Genomic DNA, 14893 nt, shown 5'->3' with positions numbered 1-14893 from the left:
GGTCATGGCCGAATAATCTAATTCGAATCGAATCGGTCGAAGTCGACTCGGGGCTATAATTGTAAATAACCTCATTGTGCCCTTAGTGGGCTATATTTGTAAATAGCCCAACTTGTATACGAGTATAAATATACACAGGGCAAGTACTTAGAATATATGATGATCATTGTGAAAATGATATAGTTGGTTGTTGCCACGATAACTGAGTGAGTGTGTGTGAGAGAGTGAGAGTTGCAACTCTGCCGCCGTTTGTTAGACGAAGACGAGCTCGAGGTTGGTGCCTACGAGTCTCCTTGTATTCCTCTCTCTATATATAGTGAATTTTTTCTTGGGGTTTGTGGACCCCCGTGGTCTTTCCCTTTCGGGTTTCCCACATAAAATATCTTGTCTCGGTATTTCTGTTTGTCTGCGTATTGTCATTCTCGATCTTTGCACCCGCATTCATATACGTATCAACCAGTTGTGGTCGGGTTGATTCTCAACAATATATGGCCTAACGATGAGAGATTTGAGCCCAATACCATGTGTTGATCAACAATTCAATTTCACCTACATGGTATATAGTTGGACAAGTCACAGACCACAAAAACTCAAAAATATATAATTCAATATTTTAGGGAATCGACGACTTATGTTGATAGCCTTATGCTTACGACTCCGGTTGGTCCATCATGCAAGATAGATTTTATTATTGTTCTTTTATGTGAATGTGTACATAGAACTCGATGAACCATGAGTGAATCATTTTTTACCTAGTGTGCATGGAATTGAGTAGCAACTTTCAAGAGTGCACACTGTGTTTGTAAGAAGAATGTGTAGGTGTGTGTAGAGAAAAAGAGAGTCTTGGTAATATTTGGGGAGATTATCCAACGCTAACAAATATTTCACCAATAAACATTGCATTCGAGAGTGCAAATTGTGTTTGCGACAATAACATGTATGTGTAGAGAGAGAGTCCTAATAATATTTAGGGAGATTATCTATAGCCAACAATGCTTTCATAACATTGTAGAATATCGACCACTATAATGTGAAATGGAGCAAATATACATCATACGAACACATGTGTGTTGTATATTGTGATCAAATATTTAAGTCTGTAAATTATATCCTCTACACAACATGATGTCTTAAGGGAGAACAAAATAAGGTACATAAAACATGTAAAGAAATTTCCTTTATTCTCTTAATCTAAGTCACGTTGATAAAATTATGTCAAACTGTTTGCGGAACCTAAATATACTAAGGTGGGATATACTCGTTGCTACGTGGACAAAGTTATAATATACAAATATTCCCCCTTGATAGTTGTTTTTGAACACAAATTGGTATATCCACAATGTATGTATGCAAAAAGAGAATATTGTACTTCCACTATAAAGTGAAATACTACAAAACCATTTAACTAAAGAAAAAAAACAAATCGAGGCGAGAAAAAAAACAAAATTATAGAGCCTTGTTTTCATTAAGAAAAATTACTATACAACGCAGTGGTGTTGCATGTTGGACAAACTTGGATGTATTAAGAAACTTTCAAGCTTTAATGATGAAACAAAACACAAACAACAACGAGGTCAAGCTTCGTGTGTGGCTAAACTAATTGCTAGTAAAGATGATACAAGTGAAGACCTGGTTAAGGTCTTAAATATTATATACAAAGAGGTGTGAGAACGAGACATGATATTTAGGAGGATCAAGGTTATGGAATAAGTTTCCTATGGCGCACAATGAGTCGTGCAACAAGAGCTTATACTAGTCTTGGTGGTCTATTTAAGAGCCTAACCAAAAGCTCAGCCTTATATTTAGAAAAATGAAGGAAACTTTGACTTGATGAGTTTGTATCTTTGGCACTATAATATTGCATGTGCCTCGTCTTCCAATACTTCCATGTATAAAGCTAGTGCACCCTTTCATGCCATGGGGAGCGAGGCAAAACCCCTTTCTTGATTACAGGCCCATGTGACATTTTTATCTTAATTTAAAACATTGACAAATAGACGAGTCTATTGTGTCTATAGAGAAATTGCAGTCATAGATGAAAACTATCAAATGACGATGAGCTATACATGTGATATTATTTTTTACTCTCTCTTCACACGACACAAAATTTTATTCATGAAAGAGAGATGCGCAAGAAACTTTAGAAATTGATGATTGAGACATTATGAGTTTTTCAAAGTTGATAATCTTTTTCAACCTCAACAAGTCAAATTGCAAAACCATTTTTTAAAGAGGGTGTCAAGCCGGAAATATGAATATCTTTTATCAACCCTTGCATTGTGGAAGTAAGTTTGGAAAACCATTTTGCAAAAGAAAAATGATAATGTACATGGAATCAAATCACGGCGTCTTGTTGCACAAGAATCAATCTCGTATCATTGAGGTGCTAAAACACCTACTATATCATGATTTTTATGCATATAAAACTTTTAATAAACCAAATTCAAACTCTTTGCACAAAAATTTGACTCATAGTATTGAGGATGCAATACCACTTGCTATATCATGTGTTTTATGCATGTAAAGCTTTTGATAAACCAAATTTATGAATCTTTAAGTCATAGTTTGGTAGATTTGAATTGGTGGAGGGTTTATAATATGTAAAGTAAAACTTGACATTGTATTTTAGCACGTAACACCATGTTATGTTGTGAAAAAATCCATATTTGCTTTGTTTTCCAACATTGTGTTATATGATTGGTGCCCAAATAAGGATTGAGGAAGAGCACAAATGCCAGGGTTGGGGTTAGCTTGGTTATATCTGTTGTTATGTGTTTGGATAAAAATGTAAAACTTACAATAATCGAGAGGGGGATTGGGTCTTATTGATCCCCTTTCACAATCGAAAGCCTTACTTGCCAAATTTGTGGTGCGAGGACTCCAATTAGGAAATGACTGTTGGAAAATGCTACCGAGGTTATGTCTTGCTTACTTTAGGCCAAGAAAAGGGGTCAATTGGGCCCCCAAACGGGATGGATTCTAAACATGGATCTCAAACCTAGTTTCTCCCGCCAATTGGAGGATAGATTCAGTGCATCCATGTGGAAGGCATGGTGTGACATTCGTCAAGGGCTCAAGTGTGATCAACCGAGATCCGAACTTGCCTAACTCAGTCAACGTATCCTATGGAACCCATGTATCAAGGATGAATCTAATCAACTACTGGGATCACGTAAGGGGTTGTCATGGGGATACATCGTAGAAGGTCCAGGAAAAAGTATAGAATGTTGGCGACGGTTTATGTCGATGCCACTACAAGATCAGGCAAACATACTCCATGGAATCAAGGGCGGATAGACTATGAGATTGGAAATCATTAACACTCTACTGATTAGGGAATTTGCTACTCAAAGGAAGACAATGGAGAAATGGATAAGCCACGAGGAGGAGGGATCTCTGACCAATAACTCCTCTTAATGACAAATCTCAAGAGGTGTTGGAATTGGTCAGCCCAATAACTCTTTGGATTTTATGGAAACAACGATGTAGGTGAGTCTTCTCCAACCAAACCACACATCCAACAAGGTTACTGCAAGAGATATGGAGTGAAATTGTAGCCACTCTGAAGAGCCAATATGATGGCCTTAAGGGTGGCTCCGAGGGAGTTGAAAGACAACGAAGAGCCTTCATCCAACAATGGTCGTCCTCTCCCTTTCTTGAGTCAGTGGGCATCCACATAAGATGGAACTATCGCGTCCCTTCAAGGATTTGTACATAATCGTCTCATTTGTAAAATTTTATAACTAATGGAAGGAGTTTTCTTTTTGGAAAAAATAAGAAATAAAACTTACAATAATATAGCAAAACATATCACTTAGTTGATGATCATTTGAAATGACATTTGGAAAAGACTACTTGTACACTAGCAATGTAATATTATGTAGTTATATTTTATTAGCATGGGGAAAATCTGTGCTAATTGTTTTAATTGGTCTTGGTGGTCATTTTAAGCACAATATCAACTTGTGACCACCGCATACTATAATCGATTACAACCAACACGATTTGTTTTTACAAATAATCCTCTCTCATCAACGTGACAACGATGGTAGTTAGATATTTTACTGGTTTGCATTATTATTGAGATAAACAAATTTAAAATGTGATGTTGTTATGCTACAAGAACATTTCAAGTTATACAAGGGTTCTTTCCACACAATGTTGCATGCACAATAACTCCTTTTGGTTTGAACAATATGTAGTGGAAGAGTATGACTCTATGAATATTTTCACTTTGAAGATTAACATGTAAACCCACTCCCCTCAATTGATACAAGAATCAACTATTAAGAAGAGATGGTGCAAATATTTTTTATTGTAGTATTACAACAAATTGGTTTGCTAAGAGTTGCCAATGATTCACTACCATTGTTCTCTAACTTATGATCGATGTTAGAAACAAGAATATTGGTTCAAAAAACTAGACTTGAAGTTAGATAGTGTCATGAAAAGTGTAAAGAGAGAGGACCCAATTGGTGTGTGAAACAATGGTAAAGGGTAGTTCTCGCACCCACAATATGTAAATTACCTATTGTGCCAAGGAAATGGAAGAGGACAAAGGGATTAAATTCCAAGACAAATGGAAAAACCACTAAAATAATATGCACAAGTACTATGGGAATATGGGGCACATAAAGGCAAATTTATGGAAAAAGAAGGGTGACACTGCTAATGTTAACGAGAGTGAACTCGAAAGACAACAAACCAAAATTGTTTGCATATTATAAATATATAAATATAAATATAAAACACGAGGAATTAACGAAAGGGCAATGGATAAATGCAATGTGCACCCATAGTCAAAGGTGAGATTAATAAAAAGCATCCACAAAGGGGGATGGTAGGTGCCCATATGCTAGATGGTTCCATTCAACACATGTGATCTCTGCAACAAATATTGAAGAGATTGCAAAATGGAATGCAAAGCCTTCTTATTCCATAGTAACAATGACAAGAAATATAGTATTATGATATACCTAAATCTATATTCAATTTCAAGGGTGGGTTTATTAAAGCCTGCTGGTTCATAATGGTGAAGTGGGTGACACTTGGCACAACCTAATTATCGCGTGCCTTGGTCCATTGTGGTAATGGTGGATGGTGTCGTCTAAATGTTACTGCACCATCTCTCCCAATTATAAGTATCCATTGTCTAGTGTATGCCAAGTGATGTGAAGCCCTCGGGCATCGACTCCTCAAACACATATTGCCACAAACTCAATGTTCGCTTCTCGTTTATTGCGCTTGATAAGATTCCAGTGATACACCAATAATAGAGCACTATGTAATTTTTGTGATTGCATGATAATAAAATTTTGGCACATTGTGGCAATGTAAATATATTTAAATAGGGGCGAAACAATCATATATAAATAAATGGCTGAATACATATTCTTACCACATTTTTTAAATCGAAGAGCATGACGCATAAGTTTTATAAATTCTATGTAACACACATTATGCTAGTTTAACGAACACGAGGCCTTTAATTATTGTTAAATACACGATTATTCTGCATGAGATCCGGTCTTTGATCTACATTAGTCTAGTTGTGATTTGATCTAAATAAACAAAGAGGCATTTCAAATGTTACATTTAATCTTTTGAAGATTCGGCAATACAACTTTGCTCGAATAAAAGAAAACAAGTAGTTTGGTTTCATTAGATTTTCTAACATTGAGACTAGCGTACGAAAAAGAAAAAACCCCACAAATACTTGACCAAATTTATGCCCTAAGTTTTCATTATTTCCCCAAATTGGGCTTGATCAACAAACCATTGGAAAGGAGAAAAAGGGATGAATCAACCATCTATAATTGATCAATAAAATATGTAATTATAGAAAATGAACCATATAATCATTGAATAAGCACAAGCAATTGCTGATTTTTGGTGGGGGGTTGGGATTCAGTGAAGAGTTCTTTGAAAAATAACAAAAAACAAAAGTATGCATTTGCCAAATAATGAATAACCCAATGAGTGTTTTTATTTAGAGTACGGGAGACTTTATACTTAAATCCTTGTGGTTAAGAAGATTGTTTTGGCAAAACTAAGTAAAATATACTGGACTTTGAATCACTTTCAAGGGCAAAACTCCATGATACCTTGAGTTTTTTTTAATGTTATTTCCTTGAATGCCCTTGGGGCCTTGATCAATCCCAAAAAGAGAAATAAAGGGGGGGGGGAGTGCATTAACAATTCAATTGCTCAAATAACACATGTGATCGAGAAATAATGAGATTACATGACCATATAAGTGCATGAAGAGCATATTAAAATTGCTCTCTGGAGAGGATTGGCATAGAGTAGTTGGGAAAATAACAAGAACATGATGGATGGATCCAAAAAGAATTAATCATAAACAAACTATGAAGACACATAGAAAGCGAATATTATACACATGCATGCACACGCATATGTACATATCACCCATATATACACATACATATCATGAATGGATCAGAAATTAATATGTACAAGGGGCGGGGGGATCAGACACTATATATACATATCATGGTTGGATGATATACATAAAGGGAGACATTAAGTTATTAATTAGGTTGGACTAGAGATATTAGGGAAAGAGTCCCTTGACAAATCCTTAATAGGAACAAAAAATAGGACATTTCTCGCCACTACATAATTGAATTTAATTGAATTCTTTAACAAAGGAGAGACTAATATTATTAAGAAAGTAATGAAGTCGTCGTAGAGATTAGGGAAGGAGTGAGTTCCTGACCAATCAATCCATTCATTATTGGTTGATATAGTAACCAACGATTGGACAAATTAGCACTAATTTTTTTGAAGTAACTTACTTCAAAATTCTTTTAATGGGCGCCTACTTTTGTAAATTTCCCAAACATGGAAACCGAAAATTGTTTTATTGCTAATTATTATGGCTATTATTTTAAATTGTTTTTAAAAATTCCGTCTGAGATTTGGCAGTATCCTTTTGTGGCACAGACAGAGCTCCCATGGCTTCTTCTTCTTCTTCTTCTTCTTCTTCATTTTCTCTTCCTTCTTCTTTATCATCACTGTCTCTTCTTTCCTTCTTCTTCATCTGCAGGATCGGAAACAGACACATATATTTGAATATACACAGGAATTAACGATCGTCTGTCTCTACATCAGAAGGTACCATAGCTTCTTCTTCTTCTTCTTCTTCACCCTCGAGTACCTATCAAGTTCAAAGCGAACAAAACATATCGTCTGTCTCTACATCAGAAGGTACCATAGCTTCTTCTTCTTCTTCACCCATCGATTAGCCATCAAGTTCAAAGTGAGCAAAAGTTACCCTTGCCTCCTCTTCTTCATCATCAAGTTCAAAATTTAGCGTTCTCTGTCTCAACCACAGGAGGTACCATACTTTGTTTCCCTGTCCTCTTATTTATCAACTATTTTGAAAAGCTTTAGTAAAGTCGAAGGATATACGTTTACTCAGCAAAAGATGCCATTTTTCTCTCTGTTGTGATGTTCTCATCGCCTGCATCATTGTCTTCTTCATAATTTCTTTGGAAGTAGCCGATTAAAATGAACTAGAGATAATCGCTGTCATCATCCTTCCCATATTCATGAATTTATGTGTTTCCTTTGCTGTAGCTGAAGCATCAGATTGGAAAAGAAACTCAAAGAACAGAAGGAACTGAAGTAACAAAGAATCACAGAAGATCGAGATGCCAAAACTAAAGCGTGGAATCAATGCATCCACTCCATTGTTGCGCCAAGACTTCCTCTCAGACAATGTAGTGCTTTCGTTCTCTCCTCTTATTTTACATTATATTTCCTTAATATAAGTCATCGAATATATGTAGTAGTTAGCCTGACAACAGCAGCGTTATTGATTTTATTTCCCTCACGAATTGGTAGAGGTTTCATTTCACACATGAAATAATATGAAAAATCATGAAAGAGCACCTCAAAATTCTAGGAATGGAGTAGAAAATGTACACATTTCTGTTTCGTTTTATTAAAATATGATCATAAATTTATTTTATAAGTGAGAATTGTTTCAACTCAAAATCATGGGAAGAATCAAGATTGTGTTTCTTTCTCAAATTATATTTTTTCTGCTGCTAATCATAACTAAATGTTTGTTTTTTGTAGACTTCCGAAAACAGATTCCTAGCAGATCTTGAGACTGGAGATGGGAATAAGGTGTGCATTAGTTCAATCAATCAATTGAGTACAGGATGTTTTTCTTTCACTATAATAGATTATTGACGTTTCATGATTTGTTTACAGGGAAGTAAAGTTGGGTTTTCCAGGATCTTGAAACTGGTAAGAAATGTTCTTGAAACTGGTAAGAAATGTTGGGTAAACAATAGATGTCAACCAAATGTCTATTATTATTATTCTCTGATAGAGGGTACAAATTTTATTTTGTGATAATAGGCAAAACCAGAAGCTCCCATGCTGATTCTTGCTACTATTGCACTTTGTTTTACATCCGTATCTAAGATACTACTTGTAAGTGTTTCTACTGGAAAGTGCATACAATTGTAATCTGTACCTTTGACACATCAATGGCCTTAAGATTGTATTATTTTCGTTTTATGATGATAGCCAAAGTATGCTGGTAGCATTATAGATATTGTCAATATGGAAAGGGAGGCAAAGCAAGAGCAATCTAAAGCTCTCCAAGAAGTCAATGCTACAGTGTTGAAGATCTTTCTCATAATTGTGATTGGGTATGGGTTATTAGAATTGCTTCATGCTTATTTCTGCGCACTTTTCTAACTACTGCCCTCAATTGTAAATCTCAGCTGAATGTCAAAGGAAATGTATCCACACAATAGTCACCAATCTAATTACCTGGTGTCTTCTGCTTTTCCTGAATGCCATTTCCATTTATTTGATAATTGGTCACATATATATTGCTCCTTCCATATACTGGTGTTGGTTAACCTTTTTAGGATGAGGCTTACTTGGTACATCATTCTGTACTATCATGGTTTTAATGCTGTTTAGGTTGAAATGCTTGCTTCCTTTTATCATGTCAACAAAAGAATGACTAACTTACTACATGACTTACACTATTGATGTCTCCTTCCCCCCCAACTCTTTTGATAAAAGAGCAATAGCGACAGCTATCCGTGCATACCTGTTCACATCGGCAAGTGAGCGTGTTGTAGCACGATTGAGGAAAGACTTGTTTGAGCATCTCATCAATCAGGTATTTTATATATAGAATGGTCTTATCCGTCTCTGATTCTAGGTTATGATGTATTTATAATAACTTTTATAATTAACCAGGAAATTGCATTTTTTGATGTGACAAGAACTGGGGAGTTACTTAGTCGTCTATCGGAAGATACACAAATAATAAAAAATGCAGCCACAGTCAAACTTTCAGATGCTATGCAGAGCATTGGAACAGCACTTTTGGGAATTGGTTTTATGTTTCACACATCCTGGCATCTTACATGTGAGTACTAAATCACGCTCTTTTCTTTAAAATTCTCCATCCTTTATATCAGCACTATTCTCCATTTATACAAGCATACAAAATTGACTAAGGCCGTTGAACTGATTCATGATTTCCAAGTATAACTTGCATTATTACAAATACTTGTATATCAACCAAGGAAGTGACATTGATCATGTTGAAGCCAGCACGAATGCTTTTCCCTTGCATTATTTTATGCCTTGCATTAAATACATTTTGTTCGCTAAAGCTATGCTAAATTTAGATACAAAGGTATGTTTTAGTTTTCCTGTGCTACATGAACATATTTAAGTTTTTGAGTGTGGTATATCTTGACTGATTGAGAATTCTGGAACCTTACAGTACTCTCACTAGCGATTGTTCCTGCTATCTCCATAGCCTTGCGAGCATTTGGTCGTTATCTTCGTGATCTTTCCAGTAAAACACAAGCCGCTGCAGCAGTAGCCACATCAATTGCTGAGGTAGTATCATCTCTAGTTCATGACTGAGCCAGGCCTCTTCTCCCGAGTTGTTAAATCTGGCCTTGTCTTGCCAGGAATCATTTGGTGCCATTAGGACAGTGAGATCTTTTGGAAAGGAAAGCTTTGAATGTGGCCGATATGGAGAGAAAGTGGATGAAAGCCTGAAACTTGGCATCAAGCAAGCGGTGCGTCTGTCCACAGAAAAATACCTTTGCAAGAACTTGTTGAACATAATGAATGTTATGCTCCAAAGTTGCCTGATTTTTGAATTATTTGATCGTCTAACAGTTTGTAGTCGGTATATTTTCTGGGACGGTGTCTGCTGCTTCAACACTCTCTATTGGTGCAGTTGTGGTGTATGGAGCACATTTGACAATAAAGGGTGTCATGACAACAGGATCACTGACATCATTCATTTTGTACAGCTTGACAGGTTAATATCCTATAACATTTATGTTATGGAATCTCATTTAAACTAATCTGCAGATTGGTCTATTTATTGACATCATGCCATGTACTCGTAGTTGGTTCAAATTTTTCTACTCTGTCAAGTCTTTACACAGCAGCCATGAGGGCAGTTGGAGCAAGCCAGCGTGTTTTTCAGCTACTGGATCGTGTCTCAACAATGCCGCCTCCTGGAAACAAGTGTCCTTTAGGGTAAAAATATATCTATTAGCCCAATGTACACGTAGTATCAACGCGGTGTTCTAAAGTTGTCTATAGAACATTAATATCCCGACGTTTTGTTGTTGCATAACTGTTGTGAGTCTGAAGCTGCATTGTGGCATATAAAACATGGTAATATCTGCTGTTTCAAAGGACGATCTTTCTATGTTTTCAAATCAAATGCATTTTTAGATGTTATGACATCACAACAATATAGGTGCACAATTGAAAAAATACCTGCATACAACTTCATATGAATTTATCTGAGACAATGAATGGTGAAAGTCTTAAGTTGAAATGCAAAATGGGATGCTACAAGAGTCTGTGAATCTGAAAAGTTACGATACACATGTCTGAAAGAAGACTTCATATGACTTCATGTTGGTATATTTGAAATTGCAGATGATGAAAGTCTACTTAATATCCTACAGTACAAGAGTCTGTGAATGAAAAGCTCAATATGCTTAGTTGGCACTTGCTGTTGAAGTATACTTAGGCAGAAATTCCATAGAGGTTAACTTTGCAAGAACTAGTTACTTTCTAGCAGTGAGTGCCAAAGAGTCATTAGAATACATTCTCTAGAATCCAGATAATGATATTTAAGGAGCTATGACTTTTTAGCTCAGCGTATGAAATTTATCAGCAAAAGAATGTTTGTAATTTTTCATCTGCTACTCTTGAGGATGAAAAACTAATTTCTCTGCATACAACCAGCTCCTAACTCCTTGTCATCTTGGTCTGCTTAGAATTGTTATTAGCTGCCAAACTTTCTACCTCCATGATATTATGTACATGTCAGAATTGTTATTAGCTGCCAGTTAGTACTGATGATTATGAAGGCTAATGTGTTCATGCTTCCATATGTTGATAAACAAGCAATGCATCATAATATGGAATCTACACATGCACATCTTAATATTATATGTTCTTGAGCTATCACATAATCTCATTCTAACAACAATGTGATTAGTTGCAAAAGTTCTTTATGTTAGTGTTTGATGATGATATCCTAGTTCTTTTGAATTTCATTGTATTGCAGTGAGTCAGATGAGGGGGGTATGGAGCTGGACGATGTCTGGTTTTCCTATCCATCACGTCCAAATGATTGGGTGCTTCAGGTACGTACATAAGTTATGGCATTCAAAATAGGTCATGTGCATTTTTGACAAATCAGAAAATCTATAGTGAGAAGTTTTAATAAAACTTTCTTCATATACTTTTTTAGAGGCATTTCTAGATAAAGTTCCTAGAGTTAGGGACCGCCCTGCTTCCGTGTATCATGACACTTCCATTTCCCACACTCCCACCAACGCCAAACTTGCCTAGATTTGTCTAATATGGATATATTTCTGATTAGTTCACACTCATTGTTGGATGTTGGACTGTATAAATATTTTTGTTTGGGGCTATATTTCTATTCTATCAAGATTTTAGGAAGGCACAGTAAGCAGCATTTTCTCACATACTACTGTGCCGGCCCAAGGAAAGTAACATTATTTGTTTCTTGGTTTCTCTAGGGTGTTTCCCTTCAACTCAATCCTGGAGCAAAAGTTGCACTTGTAGGCCCTAGTGGAGGTGGAAAGGTACGTATGCAACTTTTCCAACCGATAATATTGAACTTGGTCAGTGTATGTGACATCAGTGTTTATGGTAATGTGGTTCCAGACAACAATTGCGAACTTACTAGAAAGATTTTATGATCCAAAGAAGGGGAGAATACTTTTGAATGGTGTACCACTTCCTGAAGTGTCTCATTTGCATCTGCACTGTAAGGTATTTTATTTCTGTCGGTCTGCTGTTCTTGAAAGTTCGTCATAAATATGCGTTAATTGGACTTCCAAGAAATGTGTATAGGAGAACTGTAATGCATTGCTCTTAATCCTCTACATGTTTACAGGTTAGCATTGTCAGCCAAGAACCTGTGTTATTCAATTGCTCCATTGCTGAAAATATCTCTTATGGGATGACCTCAGGGAAAGTATCAACAGCTGAAATAGAGAAAGCAGCTGTAAGTACTTTCCCTAAAAAGAGATTCCTTATCACATTTTCATCAAACTACCACAATGTAGTAAACTAGGTTTTCGGCATAATAATGATAAGTTTGCCAATGCTATTGGAGGTATGCCACCTAACTTTACAGCATGAAGAAGATAATGCCACCTAACAGATACACTAAAACCATTACAGGTCATGGCGAATGCGCATGAGTTTATAACAAAATTTCGTGAAGGATATGAAACTTTTGTTGGGGAACGTGGTATCAGGCTGTCAGGTGGGCAGAAACAACGAATAGCAATAGCAAGAGCACTTCTGATGGACCCACGAATTCTGCTTTTAGATGAAGCCACTAGTGCATTAGATGCAGAGAGTGAATTTTTGGTGCAGGTAACTTCATGAGTCTTTCCATTGTCCGAAAGAAAGAAAGAATAATTATATTAATTTTCTATAGAGGCCAAACTGACCAATGAAACTCAAATACTATTACAATCCTAATATTCTGCTATATCTGATTGATGCAAAAAAAGAAAAGCTCATTTAGGTGACTCTTAACTAAAACCAGAAATTTAAAGGATTGCCATAATGTATTCAACAAGACCATCGAAAAATATTGTTATTTATGTACATCCATTAATTACATCGCTATGATTTTAATAGGGGACGTGGTTGCCTTTCTAATGACAGAAACAACAATATCCTAGAACTCAAATTTTTGTTTTCCATTATTTAACTTTTGGTGATATCTTGAAATATAATCTTCTATGATTTCTCTTTTGTATTAAGGATGCTATGGATCGTTTGATGAAAGGAAGAACTGTGCTTGTAATTGCTCATCGACTTTCTACTGTGAAGAGTGCCGACATTGTGGCAGTTGTTGATGGTGGCCGTATTGCTGAAAGAGGTACTCATGATGAGCTTCTGAATAGGAATGGTATCTATGCTGCTCTTGTCAGAAGGCAGCTTCAAGGTTCAGGCAACACTAAGCCCAGAGAAATTGATGAAGAAGGTGAGATGAGTAATAGCTAAGGCACACAAAAGCAAAATGTATATAGAACCTCTGAGATAAGAGATCTGAAATTTCTTTGGGGAGGAGGAAAAAACATGGCTATGATGCTTGTAGGAGAACTCATGGAAACCTCGGGCTTGTGACCAATTGAAATACTTGAACCAACATGGAGTTTTAATGTTGTTGCAGACTATAAACCTATTTTCCCAGACCACACACCCACACAATATGATAGTCATATGTCATGACTGTCTCCATGCACAGTACATATTGACACACACAATATGATAGTCATGTGTCATGACTGTCTCCATGCATAGTATACATTGTACAGCCATTAAATTAATGTTAATCAGATTGATCAAAGTAATGTTTAGAATGGTCAACTATTGAAGTATAAATGTTCCATTTATCCACGAAGGTTTTGATGTTTCAGCATGTAAGAGTAAAACCTGCATATTTACAAATTCAGTATTGCTTCTTACGGGTTTTACATGCCTAAAAACAATATTTACCCAATGATCAATATTTACCATTTGACAGTAGGCACAAAACAATTTTTGCAAAGAAATCAAATGTAAAAACAATGATTGATGAAGTATTTCTTATGAATTTATGAGCATGGGCATCACAGTGGTAGAACATGTGGAATTGCATATAAGATTATTCTAGTGCAACACGAAGTTGTTGCCATGTGTGAAGGCTTGATCCCATATTTGCTTTGAAAATAACATAGTGTTTCAATTTTTGTTCCATATATGTAAATGAAGGCTCCCAAGCCTTCCCAACTTGTCATTCTCAATTTATCTTTGACTCGTTTGGTGAGGCCCTTCCACATGGAGAAAATCTTTTGCCAAACAAATAAAAATCCTCTTTGAAGGAAAAATCAATCTTGAGTGTTACATGTTGAATGAATATTTGACTTGTATGTGATTCATGGTGAAGTCTCGGTTCTTGCATCTCACAAGTTCTATAGGTGTAATACAAATGGCTACCAAAATTCATCTTGTCCAAGAATTCAATGATGATTATATTCTTATGACATTTTTTCTAAGTCAAAACAATTGATCACATCCATGAGCACTCCATAACTAGCTATGAACATGTTTAGCCCATCAAATTGATTTATATATGTGGTAACGTAGAGGCAACACTGTTTATTTGGTTTCTCTAAAAGAAGAATGATGAATGGCATTCATTCAACAATATAGCTGGCCACGAGACAATAATTTCCTAAGAAGTTTTTTCATCTTCGTTTTGTTAAATGAATTGCACGTAGGGATATTGACAAAACGCTATTTGAAAACACCTTTG

General features: G+C 35.9%; 1 protein-coding gene across 1 annotated transcript; it reads left to right on the top strand.

Moving 5' to 3' along the window:
• The first annotated feature begins 7236 nt into the window (after nucleotides 1–7236).
• Nucleotides 7237–13945, top strand: LOC147868732 (ABC transporter B family member 25-like). Its single transcript, XM_087322912.1, has 18 exons — nucleotides 7237–7360; nucleotides 7635–7745; nucleotides 8107–8157; nucleotides 8245–8280; nucleotides 8395–8469; nucleotides 8566–8690; nucleotides 9076–9175; nucleotides 9256–9427; nucleotides 9791–9909; nucleotides 9984–10094; nucleotides 10198–10342; nucleotides 10434–10566; nucleotides 11615–11693; nucleotides 12093–12158; nucleotides 12241–12348; nucleotides 12473–12583; nucleotides 12763–12960; nucleotides 13357–13945. Exons 2-18 carry the CDS (start codon nucleotides 7677–7679, stop codon nucleotides 13597–13599), a joined length of 1941 nt encoding a protein of 646 aa, XP_087179038.1. The 5' UTR covers nucleotides 7237–7360; nucleotides 7635–7676; the 3' UTR covers nucleotides 13600–13945.
• Nucleotides 13946–14893: the final 948 nt, after the last annotated feature.

This window comes from Azolla caroliniana, unplaced genomic scaffold, assembly GCF_043228905.1.
Source record: "Azolla caroliniana isolate FFs.n. ecotype wild unplaced genomic scaffold, voAzoCaro1.0.p SCAF_1, whole genome shotgun sequence".
NCBI lineage: Eukaryota > Viridiplantae > Streptophyta > Polypodiopsida > Salviniales > Salviniaceae > Azolla > Azolla caroliniana.
The sequence above is the reverse complement of the archived record's forward strand: the minus strand, read 5'-3'. Positions and strand labels throughout refer to the sequence as shown.

Bases quoted from the DNA above. Each gene is read 5' to 3' on its own strand.
- LOC147868732 (XM_087322912.1), top strand. From the start codon at position 7,677: ATGCCAAAACTAAAGCGTGGAATCAATGCATCCACTCCATTGTTGCGC. The intron at 8,470-8,565 runs GTAAGTGTTTCT...TTATGATGATAG, and splicing joins CCGTATCTAAGATACTACTT to CCAAAGTATGCTGGTAGCAT. The intron at 10,567-11,614 runs GTAAAAATATAT...ATTGTATTGCAG, and splicing joins GGAAACAAGTGTCCTTTAGG to TGAGTCAGATGAGGGGGGTA.